The sequence below is a fragment of the Cornus florida genome, unplaced genomic scaffold (assembly GCF_030987335.1).
Source record: "Cornus florida cultivar Cherokee Brave unplaced genomic scaffold, ASM3098733v1 CherokeeBrave_3.0.0_Hap2_Chr06, whole genome shotgun sequence".
Lineage (NCBI taxonomy): Eukaryota > Viridiplantae > Streptophyta > Magnoliopsida > Cornales > Cornaceae > Cornus > Cornus florida.
In genome coordinates, this window is record NW_026775576.1 from 63263982 (window position 1) to 63281559 (window position 17578).

The window sequence follows — 17578 nt, forward strand, 5'->3', positions numbered from 1 at the left end:
CTCACACACGTAACATATTATATTAAAATACAACATTGAAACGCTTAAATTCAGATAACAAGACATTTATATGGTTATTGCATTTTTTATTTTAATAGTGGTATATATATTATGAATTTAACACTCTTGAATTTAACACAGTTACGTGGTGTGTTCTTTCAAACACATAAATAAAAAGGATTTGGGTCCCTAGAGGTAAAAATGTCAGATTCGAAAGTAATGTCACACGTCAGTGATTGCAAATGTTTGTGGAGGCCCATATACGTGAGGTGTTCATTTAATTATTATAATCTCAATTACAATTGCATTGTGTATATATATATATATATATATATATATATATATATATATATATATATATATATGTTCTATACCAAAATTTGTAAAGTTTAGATAGAGGTGACAAAATGGGTCAGGAACTATCAATTCACTTATATTCGTTCCCTTTTTAATAGTTATAGATGAACCATATTTGATTTGAGGATTAAGATAACTTGGGTAATTTTTAACCATTTAATTTGAGGGTCAAGATGGGTTGAATATGGTTAATCATATTCAACCCATATTTCACCCATCACATAATAAGCCCACAAAATACATTTATTCTATATTACACTTAACTCATTTCTCTTTCTAAAATTCTCTCACTCACAATTATCTATTTCTAAATTTGTCTCTTATCAATCTCTCTCTCTAAGTTTCTCTCTCTATAAATTTCTTCTAAAAAAATTAATTAATTAAAAATTAAAAATTAAAATAATTTAAAATTTTAAAACCTTAAAAAAAATTAAAAATTAAAAAATTTTAAATAATTTTTTAAAAATTTTAAAAATTTAAGAATAAAAAAAAATTTAAATAAGTAAAAAATAAATAAAAATTTAAAAAAAATTAAAAAGGGATACCAGTATCTCTGAATAGAGAAATTTAAAAAAAGAAAAAATCAAAATTCAATGGCTATCCATATGCCCCAGCGTTTTACTTATTTCACTTAATTTTTTCATTAAAACTCAGATCCGGAAAAAAAAATTGGAAACAAAATCTAAACCTACATCTAAAGTTCGATTTTAAATAAAAATTAATTAAAAAATCGCAAGAAAAGTATATCATATTAACTACGATAAAAAATAATGTCTACTAGAAGACCCAAAACTTAAATTCATAGATCATGAACACATAATAAAAATATGTATATAATATTTTGACAAAAAATTAATATTTAATCACAAAAACATAAATAATCAGATGCATACAAACAAACATATGTTTAGTACCAACATATAACTAATTTGAAAAAAAAAAAATGTAGGTTTGATCCAGGCCCCCAAATCAAAAGGCTAGAAGCATCGGAGGGGGTAAACATGATGACTCTTCATTCTTTGTGCACATTACCATGCTTCCTTCATTCTTATATTCCAGATTCCACAGCATCGGCTTACAGTACACAGATGCAGATCTCAACGATAATATACATATATATATATATATATATATATATCTATATATATATACTACTATTTAATATTTTTTTTGAGATAAAAATTAAAAAATAAAAAATAATAATTAATGAATTCACTTATCATAAGGGGTTGATCCTGCCCATTTTTAACCCGTCCATTTTTAACCTGTTTTGAACGGGTTAAATATGAGTCTTGACCTATATTTAAATTATTTAGGATACGGGTAATAAGTGAGAAACTGAAAAAGGATCAAATATTGAAGGTGGCGGCCGTACGTGTCATTTTAGTAGCATGCAGTATATTTAATATTCCTTCGGTCACATAATAAGTATTTTTTTATAGTATTTTATTTATTTTTGTATCTTTATTCTTTTTTATTTGGTTGTTCCAAAATAGTTGTCGAAATCAAAAGAATAGTTTATTATTTTTGTACCATTCTTAATTTACGCTTCTTACATTGAATTGATAAAAACAAAACATTATCCATCACTTGAAACAAAAAAATATATTAAAAATTACTTCTTAAAAAGCTAAATTCTCAAAAAAAAAAAAAAAATAGGCACTTAAATTAGAACGAAGGGAGTATAATTTTAGATCTGATCTATATTTTTTATTCAAGAATGATTCTCAACCCATTTTGTTTAGCGAAAAATTAATAACCTATGTTTATATCATTTCAAAATTGGGACATGTTCACACCATCTCACTATTCTTAATTTTAAATAGCAAAGTAAAATTTTAGACACATTCAAGATAGAAGTTTTTACAAAGAAATTAGGATTATTATGTTTGTTTGAGTGTAAAATATTTTTAAAAAAATATTTTCTGTGTTCTCTGGTGTTTAGTTGTTGTAAAATATTTATGAAATTTTTTTTTTTATTAAATTTAACAAAAATAACTTATCCATTAATTTTTGACAAATTATTTTACACATCCCACTCGATGGACTCGACCTAGACTTTGCTAAACACCGAAAAATAAAAATAAAAGAAAATATTTTACCTGAAAAAAAAGAAAATTTTTTGAGAAAAATATTTTACGGAGCCTAAATATAATAAAATATTTCACAAATATAATCATAATTTTTTATTTTTATTTTTTGTAACGAATAAAAAATATCATGAAATATAATGAAAAGAACAAATGCAAAAAATTATATATATATATATATATATACAGTTTAATTTAGAACTAAAATAAGATAGGTTCGAAATGAAATGAATTTTGAATCTCATTTTCAAACTTACTCCTAATAGAACCAAACCCTTTTTACAAAAATAGACCAAATATGTCTTATTTATGTACTTTAATTTTCAAAAATTAAAATACATAAATACTCATAATATTATTCTTTGTTGAACTCGATCATGAGCTAATGTGACATGATTTTCTTATCTCACATTCTCTTAAAAGTAACTCACAAAACCTTTTTGTCAATACTTTATTATCCTTTCATATGGGTCGGGTTGAACTCAACCGGGTTGCAAATTAGGACTAAGGGGTTGCTTTGTCCATGTTTTTTTGTTAGGGAGGGAATAAGTGTAAATGTGTTATAGTTGAAGGGTTTGTTATATAACCTTACGGTCCTTACGTCTCAAACTGAATCGAACTGCCCACCTTTACATTCCACTGTTTACAACTGATTTGAGTGATTTCCTACATACTCTCTCTCTAGAATCCCTTTTTCTGTTTCATACAGGTAACATTTTCAAATTGGGTCTCTTCCGAGCTGAAGTGAATTGGGTTTTTTTTCACAGATGCAGTGAAAAATGGTTAGTTTCTGCAAAATACCCTTCCCTTTCTTCTGTTTCTCCAGATCTAATTCATTTGCTATGTTGTGAGAAACCCATTTGGCGATTTAGGGTTCTTTAAAATAGTTTAAATTTGTGATTTGAACTGTGTTTTCATCTCCTTGCATTTTCGTGTATACCCAATTTGATTATATAATGCGTGTTCTTTTCTATTTTTGGTAAATTATGTGTGTTCTTTTCAATTCTCAGTGTTTCATTTATTTATGTTTATTGCAATTTTGATGCATATTTGTCTGATCAGTCCATTCCGTCTCCTTATATGAAAACATATTAGTTGTGTATATAAACAGCATATATACATTTTGCTTAGATAAGAGGCTTGAGCACCATTGTGACGGTTGTATATTTACACATATTAAAATCAATTCAGTAAAAATCAATTAATGTATATCAAGTAAGATTAGTAGACATAAAATAATGGGCAAACCTGGGGAAAGATTTTGCAATGTTCTAGTCCATTAGAAAAAGAAATAGTACTAGAAGGGAGGAGAAAAGGCCAAACCTTTGTATATCATTACACAACTTAAAACTACAATAGAGGATATTTTATAGGAGAGGGTTAGAGAGCTATACAACGGAACAAGTTGATGGAAGCTATATAAGGTATTGAAAATTGTGTTGCAAATTCATATTCTAATTAGGTTTCTATTTTAGAATTGTATCTTATTTGGTAATTTCTTGTTTGGCAAGTGCTTGAAGGAATTATAATCCTTGTCCAACAAAGTATTGGGTTTGGAACACTATAAATAGGTACCTAGGTTATGGGTTGAGACTGATGAGATTGAAAGAGATTTAGTCTCACGAGAGAGTTGATGGGTAGAGATAGTTTATGGGTTGGTAGCTATGTTACACGGACTCCGGAACGGGTGTCGGATACGGGTACTTGTCTAGAGGTCAGATTCGGCATTCTCTTGAATTATTGGACACGGGGACTAGGCTAAAAAGTCTGTCACGGGTTTGTGTCTAGAGGTCAGATTTGGCATTCTCTTGAATTATTGGACACGGGGACTCGGCTAAAAAATGGCCAACAATTGGACGCGGACACACTGAAAAATTCAAATGTGAACTTTTTTTTTACTTATAAGATGCTATGTACATTTATATACTAAAAGTTAAAAAATTGTAAAAGTCTGGATGTTTTATTTTACTCTTCCACTATCTTTTAAATCACGTGTCGAAGGTCCCTTTCACTATTTGTTTTATTTTTACTCGTGCACCAACTTTTAAATACATTAAATACATAGTAAATAAAAAATGAGCAACTTTTCAAAACAACTACTATCATTAATGTATAACGAAGTCCAAAAGTCTCCATTATATACAAGTGGGGACTCACATGGTAGCAACACAACCTTTCAACAAAACAACTGATCCAGTGCGTGAAAAATACTCTTGGCTTATACAAATATCCATGCAAAGGCAGCACGTGAAACATAGTCTTCTTCAACTTCAACAAAGACCCCATTTTTGAATCAGAGAACCTCCAAACAAGTAAAAGGGAAACCGATCTATATGAAGAAACAAACCAAAAAAAAATATCAAACTTTCACAAGCATCAACTAATCCAAATGATTTGTAAGTTTTCTTCACCAACCGCCTTGTCCGATCGCACAAAGGAGTGTCCGACCCATATCAATAGTTGGTGTCCGTGTCGTGTCGTGTCGTGTTGACACAGGCACCTTGGCCTCCCATGAAAAGTCCAGGTTGGTAGAAGAGGAAAAACACTGTTGGCACTGGTAGCGAGGAGATAGGCTCGTGGAGTGGTATATGGTAAAAAGACATGTATATGGTGTTGGTTCTCTTTTCTTATAACATCTTTACAGAAATTATAGTGAAATTTCTTCTCATTCGTGGATGTAAGACCGTTTTGACTGAACCACGTTATATCTTTTGTTTGTGTGTGATTGCTTTATTAGCTTTTATTGGATCTTGTTGTTCGCACGTTTACGCTACCCTAAAAAATTGGTATTAGAGTTGAAGGTGAAGGTGATCCAGAAAAAATAAGGAGTCTCAACAGGTGCTGCAATGGGTTTCAGTTGCAGGTGGACTCAATCGGCTTGGTTGGTCACGATGGTCAGAAAATCGTAATGGGTTAAGCTTGGGTAGTTATGGCTGAGCCTTGGAGGTTTCACTGATGGAGCAACGTACAGTGTGGACAATTGGAGTTTTGTAGGATGACTGTCAATATTGAAGCTGCAATGAATTGTTCTGATCAATGCTGTGCAAAACGAATGATTGACTGAATGGAATTTGAGCCAAGGTGGAGATTGTTGGAAATTGTGTCTCAAATTTCTAATTTAATTAGGTTTCTATTTTAGAGTTGTATTTTGCTAGGTAATTTCTTGTTAGACAAGTCTTGGGCTTCAAGGAATTAAGTTTGGAACTCTATAAATATGTATCTAGGGTTGAGACTTATGAGATTGAAAGAGATGTAATCTCGTGAGGAAGTTGATGGTACAAGTAGTTTTTGGGTTGGTAGAGAAGGAAAAACACCAGTGGCACTGGTAACAAGGAGATAAGCTCTTGGAGTGGTACATGGTGAAAAGACATGTACGTGGTGTTGGTACTTTATTGTTGCAATATTTTGGCTGAACCACGTTATATCTTGTGTTTATGTGTGATTGCTTTGCTGGCTTTCCTTGGATCTTATTTGTGTAAGCGCGCTTCCGCTGCCCCCCGCGATATGACACGACACGGACACCGACTCTTGATATAGGTCAGACACTCCTTTGTGCGATCGGACATGACGGTTGGTGAAGAAAACTTGTAGATCATTTGGATCGGATGATGCTTGTGAAAGTTTGATATTTTTTTTGTTTGTTTCTTCATAGATCGGTTGCCCTTCTACTTGTTTGGAGGTTCTCTAGTTCAAAAATAGCGTCTTGCTGAAAGTTGAAGATGATTGTGTTTCACGCATTGCCTTTGCATGGATATTTGTATAAGCCAAGAGTACTTTTCACTCACTGGATCAGTTGTTTTGTTGAAAGGATGTGTTGCTGCCACGTGAGTCTCCACTTGTATATAATGGAGATTTTTGGACTTCAACAACTGTTATACGTTAATGACAGCTGTTGTTTTAAAAGTTAATCATATTTTTATTTACTTTGTATTTAATGTATTTAAAAGAAAGTGGAAGAGTAAAATAAAACAAATAGTGTAAGGGAACTTTGACACGTGATTTAAAAGATAGTGGAAGAGTAAAATAAAACATCCAGACTTTTACAATTTTTTAACATTTAGTATATAAATGTACATGGCATCTTATAAGTAAAAAAAGATTACATGTAAATTTTTTAGTGTATCCGAGTGTCCGTGTCCAATTTTTGGACACTTTTTAGCCGAGTCCCCGTGTCCAATAATTCAAGAGAATGCCGCATCGGACCTCTAGACACGTACCCGTATCCGACAACCGTACCCTAGTCCGGGTAACATAGGGCTTATTTATAGGAGAGGCTTAGAGAGCTATACAAGGTAAGTAGAGTTGGTGGGAGCTATACAAGGAAACTATGGTTTGTAGGTGCTAGACAAGTTAACTAGGGTAATATTACATTGCTAGACAAGGTAACTAGGGTAATATTTACATTAGAATATTACATTAACATCCCCCCTCAAATTCAAAGTGGAAGAGCAGGCACCAACTGGATATGGAAACCAAGTCATGAAAACATCCAAGTGGATGCGTTTTGGTGAAAATATTAATAGTTTGAGTAGCGGAACTAAAGGAAACTAGTCTGGAGTACCTTGGAGTAGATGAATATGACCATCAAACTCAATATGTTTGGTGTGTTCGTGAAAAATTCATTAGGAGTAATCTGGATGGCACCAACCCTAGTTGCCATGTATAACTTCCACCAACCCTAATTGTCTTGTATAGCTCCCACCAATATGGTGTGTATTGGTTGAGCAACCTCAATTTTGTCTACAGTAAGCAGTAAATAATCTCAAAGGTCGAAAAAAGTTCATGTGACGTGGCAGGGCTGATGTAGAACATGACACGCGGGCAGCGTGGGACACCAGATGAATCTCTGGTTGCCGACGTTGGAAATTTTTGGCTCCAATGATTCATTCGGTGTGATCAAAGCTTTTGATACATATCAAAATTTTGTGGGCAGTAGACTAGTTTGGCTGAGACGGTGTGAGTTTGACAGAGGTGACTAGTGGCAGTGATGGGAGTCATGGTGGCACAGATTGGGGGTGGTGAAAAATGTCAGCACAATGGAGAGTAAAAAAATAACAATAATTGATGGTGGCTCTGATAACATGTTAGAAAAAGAAATAGTATTAGAAGAGAGGAGAAAAGGACAAGCCTTTTTATATCATTACACATCTTAAAACATAGTCAATGATAAGGTGGTGACCTTGTCAAAGTTCCTTTTGATAATTCCATTATAATTCAAAGCAGGTTAAATCCCATTTTTTTTTTCTTTCTAAAAGCATCGAAGTAAATTTTTCAGCGAGTCTTTCCTTTTACAATATTGTATAAAGTGAAAGATTTGCTCATTAATTTTCCAATTTGATTTTATGTCCTTTGTTTCTTAATGAACAATTAGTAATGTAACGATAATGAATTAAATGCACTACCATTCATTAGATTATTGAACTTTACAACAGGAAAACCAATCAATTGTAGTCATACCGCCATCCTTTACCCGTACATGTCGCCGGTGTTGCTTCCATGCCGCTTTGCACTGCCACTGCCTCCCCACAATACTTGCATTCACCATTAATTTAACATGCATATAGTGTGTGCTTTGTTTGCTACAGTAGTTTAAGTGCAAGAAGTTGTGAAGATATAGTCTAGACTGTCTAGTCACTTCTAATAATTGAGCCCAATAGGCTCTACCAGGCCCCATTGTCTTCATCAAATTTTACAAGCTGTTAGGTGCTTTAATATATAGTTTTCATGGTTTTGCCATCTAGATCAGACAAGGTCACATAACTCTTGCTGAGTAAGTGAGCGTTAAGATTTGATTAATCGCAGACACAAGTTCTAGACAATTAAGCATATGAAAGCTGTAAGAGACCAAGGATGAAGCACTATCCTTACTGATGGATAACGAGTTATGATTTTCATGGATGAGCTGTACGTGTTCCGCCTCTACTTTAGAAGAAGGGGAAATGTTAGATAGGATTCGGGATTTGATACAATTAGGTTTAATTTAATTGTTTTTGGTTATTTTTGGTAATGGTTGAATTTTAAGGTTATTTGGGTATTTCCATGTTTTAGGGTTTGGTTCATGTTTTGCCTATAGAAAGTCTTCTATGTAACTAAAAGTATTCAGCTTTGGAATATTGAATATTATCGTGAGTTTGCGAACTCCCCCTGTGTCTTCTTCTCCCGCGTGTTCTTGCTTTTCTCAGTCCCTCAATCTCTTAAGTCTACCCCCTTCAATATGTCTTCTCACCCCCTTCTTGTAGTCTCATCTCATTTTCTCATTCTTATCCCCATCTTTTTTTTTTCTGGTTACTACTTGTCCTGCATCACTTGCTTTCTCTAAGCTAGCGGGAATAGGATGCACAAAAGGTAAAGATTCCAACTAATATCGGAAGGTTTAGGGGAATCTTTTCTGTCAATTTTCACCATTGCAAGGTTGAAGGGGGACTTTGATGTGGTTGTTTGTCGGTTGAGAACAAAATGACTTGGATCGTGGCTTTACAGTCACTCATGAGAATGAGCATGTACTTATCTTCTATTAAGGAGTTCGTGGGACCCTGGTAGCTCCTAAAGAGGATGGTGAGACTTTAAGCCAAAAAGGTTTGTTGTTTTTTTAGGAGCACTACCATCGATCACAATGATGTTGTCTTGAGTGGGTTGAGCTCAATTTTTTTTTTTTTGCCTCCTATGGTCTCGTATTTTGTTTGCCTATCCAGTTTTTTTTCTTGAAAAATTCCTCATCTTTCCTCCCTTTGTAGTTTTTGTTCTCCTATTCTGAATAAAGTGTGCAATTTTATTGTTAAAACAATGTATAGGAAAAGAAAACAGTAAACACTTGCGATATGATTTAATTACTTTGAAAGTTAATTGTTAGAACAAGTTTACACCTTTAGTTTAAATTTTGTTTGCTTATCAAAGCATCACCAGATTTTTAAATTTATTTATTTATTTATTTTTCAAATAAGTGTTGCATGTAAAATATGAAGGAGAAATCAGTGCTGAATATGATTGCTGGAAGTGAGGTGGAAACTTGCCGAGTTGACATATGGTGAACATCATTCCTGTTTTACATGCAGTGTCTCTCTCCCCACTTTTCTCAGACGCAACAACTTTTGTACCTTAATAAGTTCTTGACTTCAGCCACAAAGTCATGAAACTCCTAAAATCGAAGTAAAATGGGGATGCATTAAGGACCATAGTCCAATGCAAAGGACCACAACTCAATCCAGAGTCCACACCTTGGCAGTTTATCAAGCTCAACAAGCCCTTCGGGCACTGGAAATAGTGTTGTAAAAATTCATTTTGGAGCATGATTCTAGAGGCGGAATAGGTGAGACGCCCCGAGGTGGTGGTGACAGTCTCAGGACCAAATTCAATCTTATCAGAGCAGTAAGTCCTGGTGAGCCAAGGGATGGCCCGGATGGGGACCACTTGTGTTGGCCTCCTCAAGGGAAGGGAATATGCACACCCCGAGGGGGTGGCTAATATGGAGGTAGAACAGGTGTTGCTAGGTTATTGGGCCATTTGTTTATGGGATGTGTTCACATGGAAGCTATTCGTCAGATTCCATTGACATGGCCGAAGAGGCACTGGTTAAAATATTCACATAGATGACATGTGACAGGGTAAGTTCCAATAAGCATATTTATTATTAATGGTATAAAAATACGATATGGTATTTAGAAATTTTAACTGAGTCGGTTGGAGTTAGTTATCCTTGAAGAATATTGAGGAGTTGATTCTAGATCTTTAAACCCATAACCAACTTGCATTAATGGAGTCATGGGATCCTTATTATTGATGGTGAGCTTCTGAGGTAATTGCATGCCCATGAGCTGTGATAATTCTTGACCTGGGGGTTGAAATTGGAGACAGGTAGTTGCTGAATGTTGTATTCCCAGAGAAGACAACAAAGTCTAAACTGAAACAAGGAAAATGTAATGTAATCAACTGCCTACTTGGTGCTTGTCAATTGAAAAAGTTATAGCTTAAGCCTATTATACTTGCTAGTTCCATTGCAGAGGAATGCTTGTGCTTCCCCTGGTTCATGTTTTCATCTATGATTTGGGACAGTGAATTATTCAATATGGTAATAAACAGTCCCTTTGAATATAGGTTTTGTATTTCTTTATTCTCATTGTTAGTATACTTTTTTGTCTTTGTTAGGAAAAGGAAGCAAAGAAGGAAGCTTTTAGGAAGTATCTGGAGTCTAGTGGAGTTCTTGATGCTCTGACCAAAGGTTTTACCTGTTCTAGTTCTGTTTACTTTCCTTATATCACAAAATCTGTAACTTAGCAATACCCAGTTTATTAACTTGTATGTTCTGAATGCATACTTTTTTTATTTTTTTTCCATTGTGTAGTTCTTGTTGCACTATATGAGCAGAACGACAAACCTTCTTCTGCTGTTGAGTAAGTTATTTTCATGGTTTATCATGTTTAGTTGAGGGCATATATCATATTCAATTTCTTTACATATTTTTCTAGCTTTCTGATTATGATATATTGATTGTCCATATCTAAGATTATTGAAAAGATTGGTTTGGGAAGTTCATTGCATGGCTTTGCTAACTGGAGCTTTTAGGCACATTTATCTGCCCTGAAAACCCAGCTGGATTTGACCAACCTTATCCTATCCAGAACTTGGATGTGGAATAAGGACAGGAGAAAAGCTACCGTTGGTAGGTAAAACCATCAGATTAGGCACGGGATGAGGGGTACAGATAATCAGATATCTCCAGTCTACTCAAAAACCTAAAAAGAAAAAGAATTATGTAGCCATTTTTTTTAAGGTCTAATAAGCAAAGATGATCAAACTCACCAATTGTGTTTTTGTTTATGCATTATCTCATTATTTTTGTTAGATTGCATTGCATATAGGTTTAGATCCATAAAGTTGTAGGAATGCATAGAAACATCTTTTTCTTTTGAAAAACCTAAGTTTTACAGGATCGGATCAGGCTCTGCACTGGACTAGGTTCAATCAAACTTGTCATTGGATTGAAATAACCCTGCGGCCAGCAATCAAACATATCTTATCATAAGCATTTCTTAGATGCCCTTCATTTTTCTTTAGGATAACATTTATCATTGTCATAAATATTCTTAACAGCTTGAATTATCTTAGAAATCATATGTAAGTATTTTGACAGGTTCGTCCAGCAAAAGTTAGGTGGTCCAACTGTGCTCGAGTATGAAAACCTACAAACTGAAATGTCAGATTTGCAAAAAAAATATAACGAGCTTTTGGCAGCACACCGAGAAAAATGCAAGGAGGTATGACTTGATTCATTTCTTCCCTTTTTTCCCGTATTTCTTTAGTTCAAATATGAATTGGTTGCAAAGTGGACTGCTGGGACAAGATAGTTGCATATTATTGCAATATGTAATTAATTTAATATAATAAAACTTCACTGATTACACCAATGACCAATGTTATGCCGCTAGCAGCAATTAGTATGACCATGGGCTTAAGAGATCCTTGGATTTGGACGAGGTGATAATCCACCTGTGTTATATGGCTATGATGCAAACATAGCATTTCATTTGAGTTTAATACAGAAAGACAATTTCATATGTTTTTCAGAACCTCTGTTCTCACTGCCTATATGTAGTTACACACAGGGGACTATGCAGCATGAGGGATCATCTCTGTGGCTGTTCAAGTATGGCATAATGGTTGGGATGTTTAGTTTTAAGTGGGTAGTATTACAGATTTAAGCTCCTTTGTAGTGAGTGTAGTTCAAATTTGGATCGTAGGTGAGTTCTAATCAGTCAAAATATTGAAGCATGTCAGAACAAAGAAGGAAAATAGTTATGAAAACATTGGAATCATCAAGTATAGCTAGGGAACAACCAGAAAAGTTCATTTAAATACATAGTAGACAAAGGAATAAGTGTTATATCATGCTCACACTTTGTTTATTTGGTGCTATAATATATAACATGTGTTTGTGAAAGAACAAAAGAATAAGAAAAATGTCTTTCACAAAATAATAATAGTAGCAAGGGTAATTTGCATAAAACCCCTTGAATTATTTTCTCTTCCAAGATACCCCCTTGAACTACTATTTAGACAGTTAACCCCTTAAACTATCCCCTTTTTCACAAAACCCACCCCACCGTTTAACTGCTGTTGAAATGACATTTTAGCCCAAATAAATGGTAATGCACCTTGAGCTTGTCACGTGATCCACCTATACTTTTGAAATGACAGTACTGCCCTTAAAGATAGGCCAATCATCAGAATTCCCACTTTCAACTTTCCCAGTGTATATATACTATATGTATACTTGTGTGTGCTCCAGGAGTGAGGGAGAGAGACCAACAGATCTTCATCATCAATCATATCTATCTTCATAGTCGTCATCGCCTTCACCTTCATCCCAAAATAAGAATAAACCCATTTTGAAGTTCTGGAGATCAGTAGCCTCAATCGTTGCTCCAAGCAAAGATACCAAAATCCAGTGTATATATTTTACATAAGAGTAAATCCATTTTGAAGATTTGGAGATCACTTTTGGTTTTGGAGATTTAAACCATTTTGATGGGATCAATTTTGGCTTGGAGATTAAACCCCTTTTGATGGAACCTGTTTTGATGGTGTATGAGGAGAGGTGATGGTGGTGGAGATGCTGGTGCTGTGGAGAGAGGGAGAGAGAGACGGTGGCCGTCAACAGATGGAGTTGGTTGCAGGGGAGAAGAATAATCGTTTATATATGTATATATAATCTGTAAGGAGTGTGGAAGCTTAGGGTTTGAGAGATAGGTTTGAGTGGGTTAGAGACTGAGTTTTGTTCAATTGAAGGTTTGTTTGGCATGAGTTTAGCAGAAATCGATATAACCGAATGCATTGTGATAAGGTTTTGATGAGCTGTCGATTTCTTGTTGGGCATGGAAATTACATTGGACATGTCAGCCGCTAAAGTTGGATATCACATGAAACAACATCGTTCAATTTAAGGGCAAACCGGTAAATTCAATTTTCCGTCAATGGCCGTTTGACGCCGTGTCCTTAAAGTATGTATTTCCGTTGGTTCAGGGGGTAGGTTTGTAGTTCAGGAGGGTTATTTGGAATCCGTTGATAGTTTGGATTTTTTTTAATGCAATTTACCCTAATAATAACCAAAAATAAACTTATTAGTAGCAGTAATATAATATTATTAAACTACCCCAGAATGCAAACAACTTATGATGAAGTTTATGTTCATGAATTTCAAAGATGTATGATTTAGAGATCAATGTAAGTGTAATATTTGGGAGGAAGTAAATACGTGTAATGTTCAATGCCTTCAGATATGAGTTTCTGATCCCGTTTTCACCACATTTGCTAGCATAAAGCTTCTTTCATTCGATCAAGTAAATAGAATTGAAGTAATGAGGGTCCTCAATATCTTCCTTCGATGGAATGTTAGAAGTTTCATATGCTCATAACAGTTTTTCTCTTGGGTACATTGGTAAAAGAAATATTTTAAAGTAGATTTGTGGCTATGTTACTTCTTCAAATTAACTGCTCGAATTTATGTGGGCTGATTGTAAGGAACAAATGGTATCAGCATTCCTTGATTATATGAAATCATATCTAAAACCTTTTCGCACATTAAAGAACAAATTGATGTTTGTTATGGGTTTCATCATTGTTTCTTTTGAGAGTATATCTTAAAATTGTATGGATGAGAATGTAAATTACCTAGTCAAGTAAGGGGAATTCTCAATGAAGAACTTAAATGAATTGGTTAGCAATGACCAGTAGACATCTCCATTGTATATGATGTTGCTTTAATTGGTTACGCTCCTCATTTCCTTTGTTGTTTGAACACCATCAGAAACACTAACCACATGGTGCCTACATATAATATTTGGACCAATATATTATATTTTTCATCTGGTTATTTTCTTGAAGGAAATTAATGGTGTCTGCAGAAGGATCATTAGTGATTAATCATGCAAATCTAAGAAAGATTGGTGTTGATATTGGGTTAGATAAGAAACATTTCACCATGATGAAAAGATGATGTTGGTCGAGAATGACCTTGATATTGAGAAGTTGGCATGCAAGGTCATGTTTGTCAAAATGTTATGGTCCAAACTGACACTTGAGGGTGTATGCACCAATTTCCTGCATAACCATAATTACATGAAAATTAATAAAATATAAGAAATAATTGTATCTCTTTTTTGTGATTTTTTATAGTAAGTATTTCTTTTTGGGAAATTTTATATAGTCTAGCATATTTACGGAGAACCACTTTGCATATGCAAAAGGCTTGGTCCTCAATGCCCACTTTTTTGGGCAACAGTATCTAGTATAATTAATAGTAGTGAGGTTTTTTTCTTTTCCCGAAAGGTAATAGTAGTAGGGTTTGTTCCCCAAATTTGTCGAGTTGTGTCAGATTGGTCATATATTGTCTGATCAAGCATTGGCTGTACTTGGTGCTTCATTTCAGTAGTACAGTTGATTAACAGGTGTAAGGATAGTTGTACCATATAAACTGACTAGAATGTGTAGACATTAGTGTTGTCGAATGAATGCCTAAATATAACTCTCACATAAGCACTTGAGCTCACATTTCTATTAGACAGTCGCATAGCATTTGCTGGTAATCTGAATAATATTTTGCTATTTTTCTTGATTTACAATAAATATATTTACTAACTTCTTCAATAACAAATTTGTTATAAATGGGGACAGAGAATGAAAATGAATTAGTTCAGTATGATTCCCAAAAAAGAATGATTCCCTCAAATTCCGAATGGATGTTATGTTGTGATTTTGATGTGAATTATTTCAGTGTCTAATAGTTTCTTTTTTATGTGAATAATGGAATAATTTAATCAATTTTTTACTCTTTCTTTTGTCTTATATAGAGGGTAGTACTGTACTAATAATCTTTGCTTGTTTGGGTTAGATCAGAACCATATATTGGTCAAATACCAAAACTGATACTGGTTTTTGTCGTTGCTAGCTTAAACTGCCTTTGTTGTTGTTGTTGTTGGATTATTTATTTATTTATTTTTATTTATTTATTTTTTATGTAGTGTTGCTTGTTATGTTTGTTCATATGGTTTCTTTCTCTTTAGTTTCATAATAATTTTTTTTTCCCGTTCTTTGTAAACTGGCCACGGGAAGGGAAGGATGTAACACCATTTAGATTTTAACCAACTAGTGGCCACCTCAATTAACGAAATCAATGCCGTCTTTGGTTACATTTTACATTAAAAAACTGTTGGCTGCTGAGAATGGCAGGTACATGGGGAGAAAATAAAAAAATGAAGTTTTAAGACCATTTAAGGTTGGGATAGATATAAGAATCAATGTTTTATTCCCCTCTTCCGTCTTCATGCTAACAAAACGGAGCATTTTTAAGTTAGTCTGGATTATGTTGTTCACCTGCAAAACAAAAATAAGTTTCGGAGATGGGCTGACCGGAGTAACACACGAAGCTTTTCAAGTTATAGTAGTGCAAACAATTATTTTGTTTTTCCTTCTGTTGGGGGTTTCTTGTTTTATTAGTTGTTTTCACCTTTGGCACTGACTTTTCTAGACTGTATCAGCACAAAACTTCATCTTTTGTATTTTACCCATCTATATTGTCTTGCAGCTAGAGGAATTTAAGAACTCGCACACCATGGCATCTTCCAAGGAGACTATTGACGCGGAAGCCCCCAAAGACGAGTTATGAAGGAGAAATGTATAAAGAACTACTACCAAGTTACACAAAACAAAAGCCTCCAGGCCCTTCACTGATGAATGGTATTAACATTATGCACATTGGATTAACCTAGATTTCTTTAGCGTAGAATCCGGTATGTACTTTGTGACGAGAGTTCTCTCGAGAAAACATTTATGTTCCTTCTCCCCTTTTCCACATTTTGTTGCTTCTATTGAATTCAGGTGAAATGTCTTTATTTCTAACCCATGTAATATCTCTTTCCCTCCAATCTATTGTTTCCAGTATTTTTATTGGATATTCCATACTTTTTCTACGAAAGCATTTCCTATAGTATACAATGGAGAGTTTTGTCACAACATTGCCATATTTGCTGTGATCTAGTTTCTTGGTGTTCCTTCCATTCTGTTTTTTGTTGTTAATTCTTTGGAGACTGAAGGTACATTAAACACACACACACACACACACACACACACATCCTTGAAACAAGCAAAAAGCAGAATAGTCCAGTCCTCATAAAATGTACCTTTAGAGTGTGTTTACAAATGTTTAGAATTGCATCAAATTTGTGTGTGTGTTGAACAATACAATCTCAGTGGGAACATTTCTTGAGATTTGAATGACTAGGGAACTGATTTGTGGCACATTCAATTTTGATTAACCACAATTACAATCAAGGACTGTCAAGAGAACGCCACAAGCAGGGAAATCAGGATAGTGACCGAGCAAATTAAAGCCTGCAAGCAAAATTTCAGTGATGAGAATGATTTCTGGTTTTGAAGGTTTTCCAGACAACCATCAAAGAGAAGACGACACAGACGAAAACTCGAAACAGTGAATCAACTCACAGCAATGGCAGATGCTGCAAGGCCAGGCCGTTCTCTGGGGTCCTTGTACCGACACTTCAAGAAGTAAAGAACCGTGGCATAGTACCAGATTGGTGGAAACACGAATCCGAAGATGAACCTGTGGAAAACATTCGTGTTAACGAATCACGAACCACATTTGACAAGCAAAAAAGAGGAGGATTGAAACAAGAGAGAAGAATCGAAACTCACGAGAACCATCCAATCCCACAACCAAAGCAAGACAGTGGCTTGTCGTAGAGGTGGCCGGAGAATTCTGAGGTTGCCGGTCCCAGAGGAGAGAAACTCTCTTCATCTGGATGGACATGAAACACCATTTCTTTATTGTGTTGATTTCCGTCTGTAGTCAGAAAACAAAACTGTAAAATGTTAATACTAGTAAACAAACACGTTCTTAATAAATGAAATCTTGATGACCATGAAGCAGATCAAACCTAGTTCCATTGATTGGCTCCAATGATGTTTCTGTTGGGATGGAGTTACAGTAGCCTAGAGAGAGAGAGAGAGAGAGAGATTCTATTGTTTGGCATATAAAGAGAGAGAGTTACCACTTACCAGAGTGCAAATGCAGGGGAGAGTATTTTCTTGTTTGATATATGAAGGTTCCCTCTTTCTAACCG

The 17578-nt window shown here is 34.4% G+C and overlaps 1 protein-coding gene and 1 pseudogene across 1 annotated transcript; one reads left to right on the forward strand and one right to left on the reverse strand.

The window, feature by feature from the left end:
- Nucleotides 1–1298: 1298 nt before the first annotated feature.
- On the reverse strand, nt 1299–1405 carry LOC132315517 (small nucleolar RNA snoR100; annotated as a pseudogene).
- A 1638-nt stretch (nt 1406–3043) lies between these two features.
- On the forward strand, nt 3044–16461 carry LOC132311727 (uncharacterized). Its single transcript, XM_059809789.1, has 5 exons — nt 3044–3229; nt 10590–10662; nt 10786–10834; nt 11575–11698; nt 16024–16461. Exons 1-5 carry the CDS (start codon nt 3227–3229, stop codon nt 16102–16104), a joined length of 330 nt encoding a protein of 109 aa, XP_059665772.1. The 5' UTR covers nt 3044–3226; the 3' UTR covers nt 16105–16461.
- The last annotated feature ends 1117 nt before the right edge of the window (nt 16462–17578 follow it).

Coding starts and splice junctions, on each gene's coding strand:
- LOC132311727 (XM_059809789.1), top strand. Junction 10,663..10,785: donor TCTTGATGCTCTGACCAAAG/GTTTTACCTGTT, acceptor TCCATTGTGTAG/TTCTTGTTGCACTATATGAG. Junction 11,699..16,023: donor ACCGAGAAAAATGCAAGGAG/GTATGACTTGAT, acceptor ATTGTCTTGCAG/CTAGAGGAATTTAAGAACTC.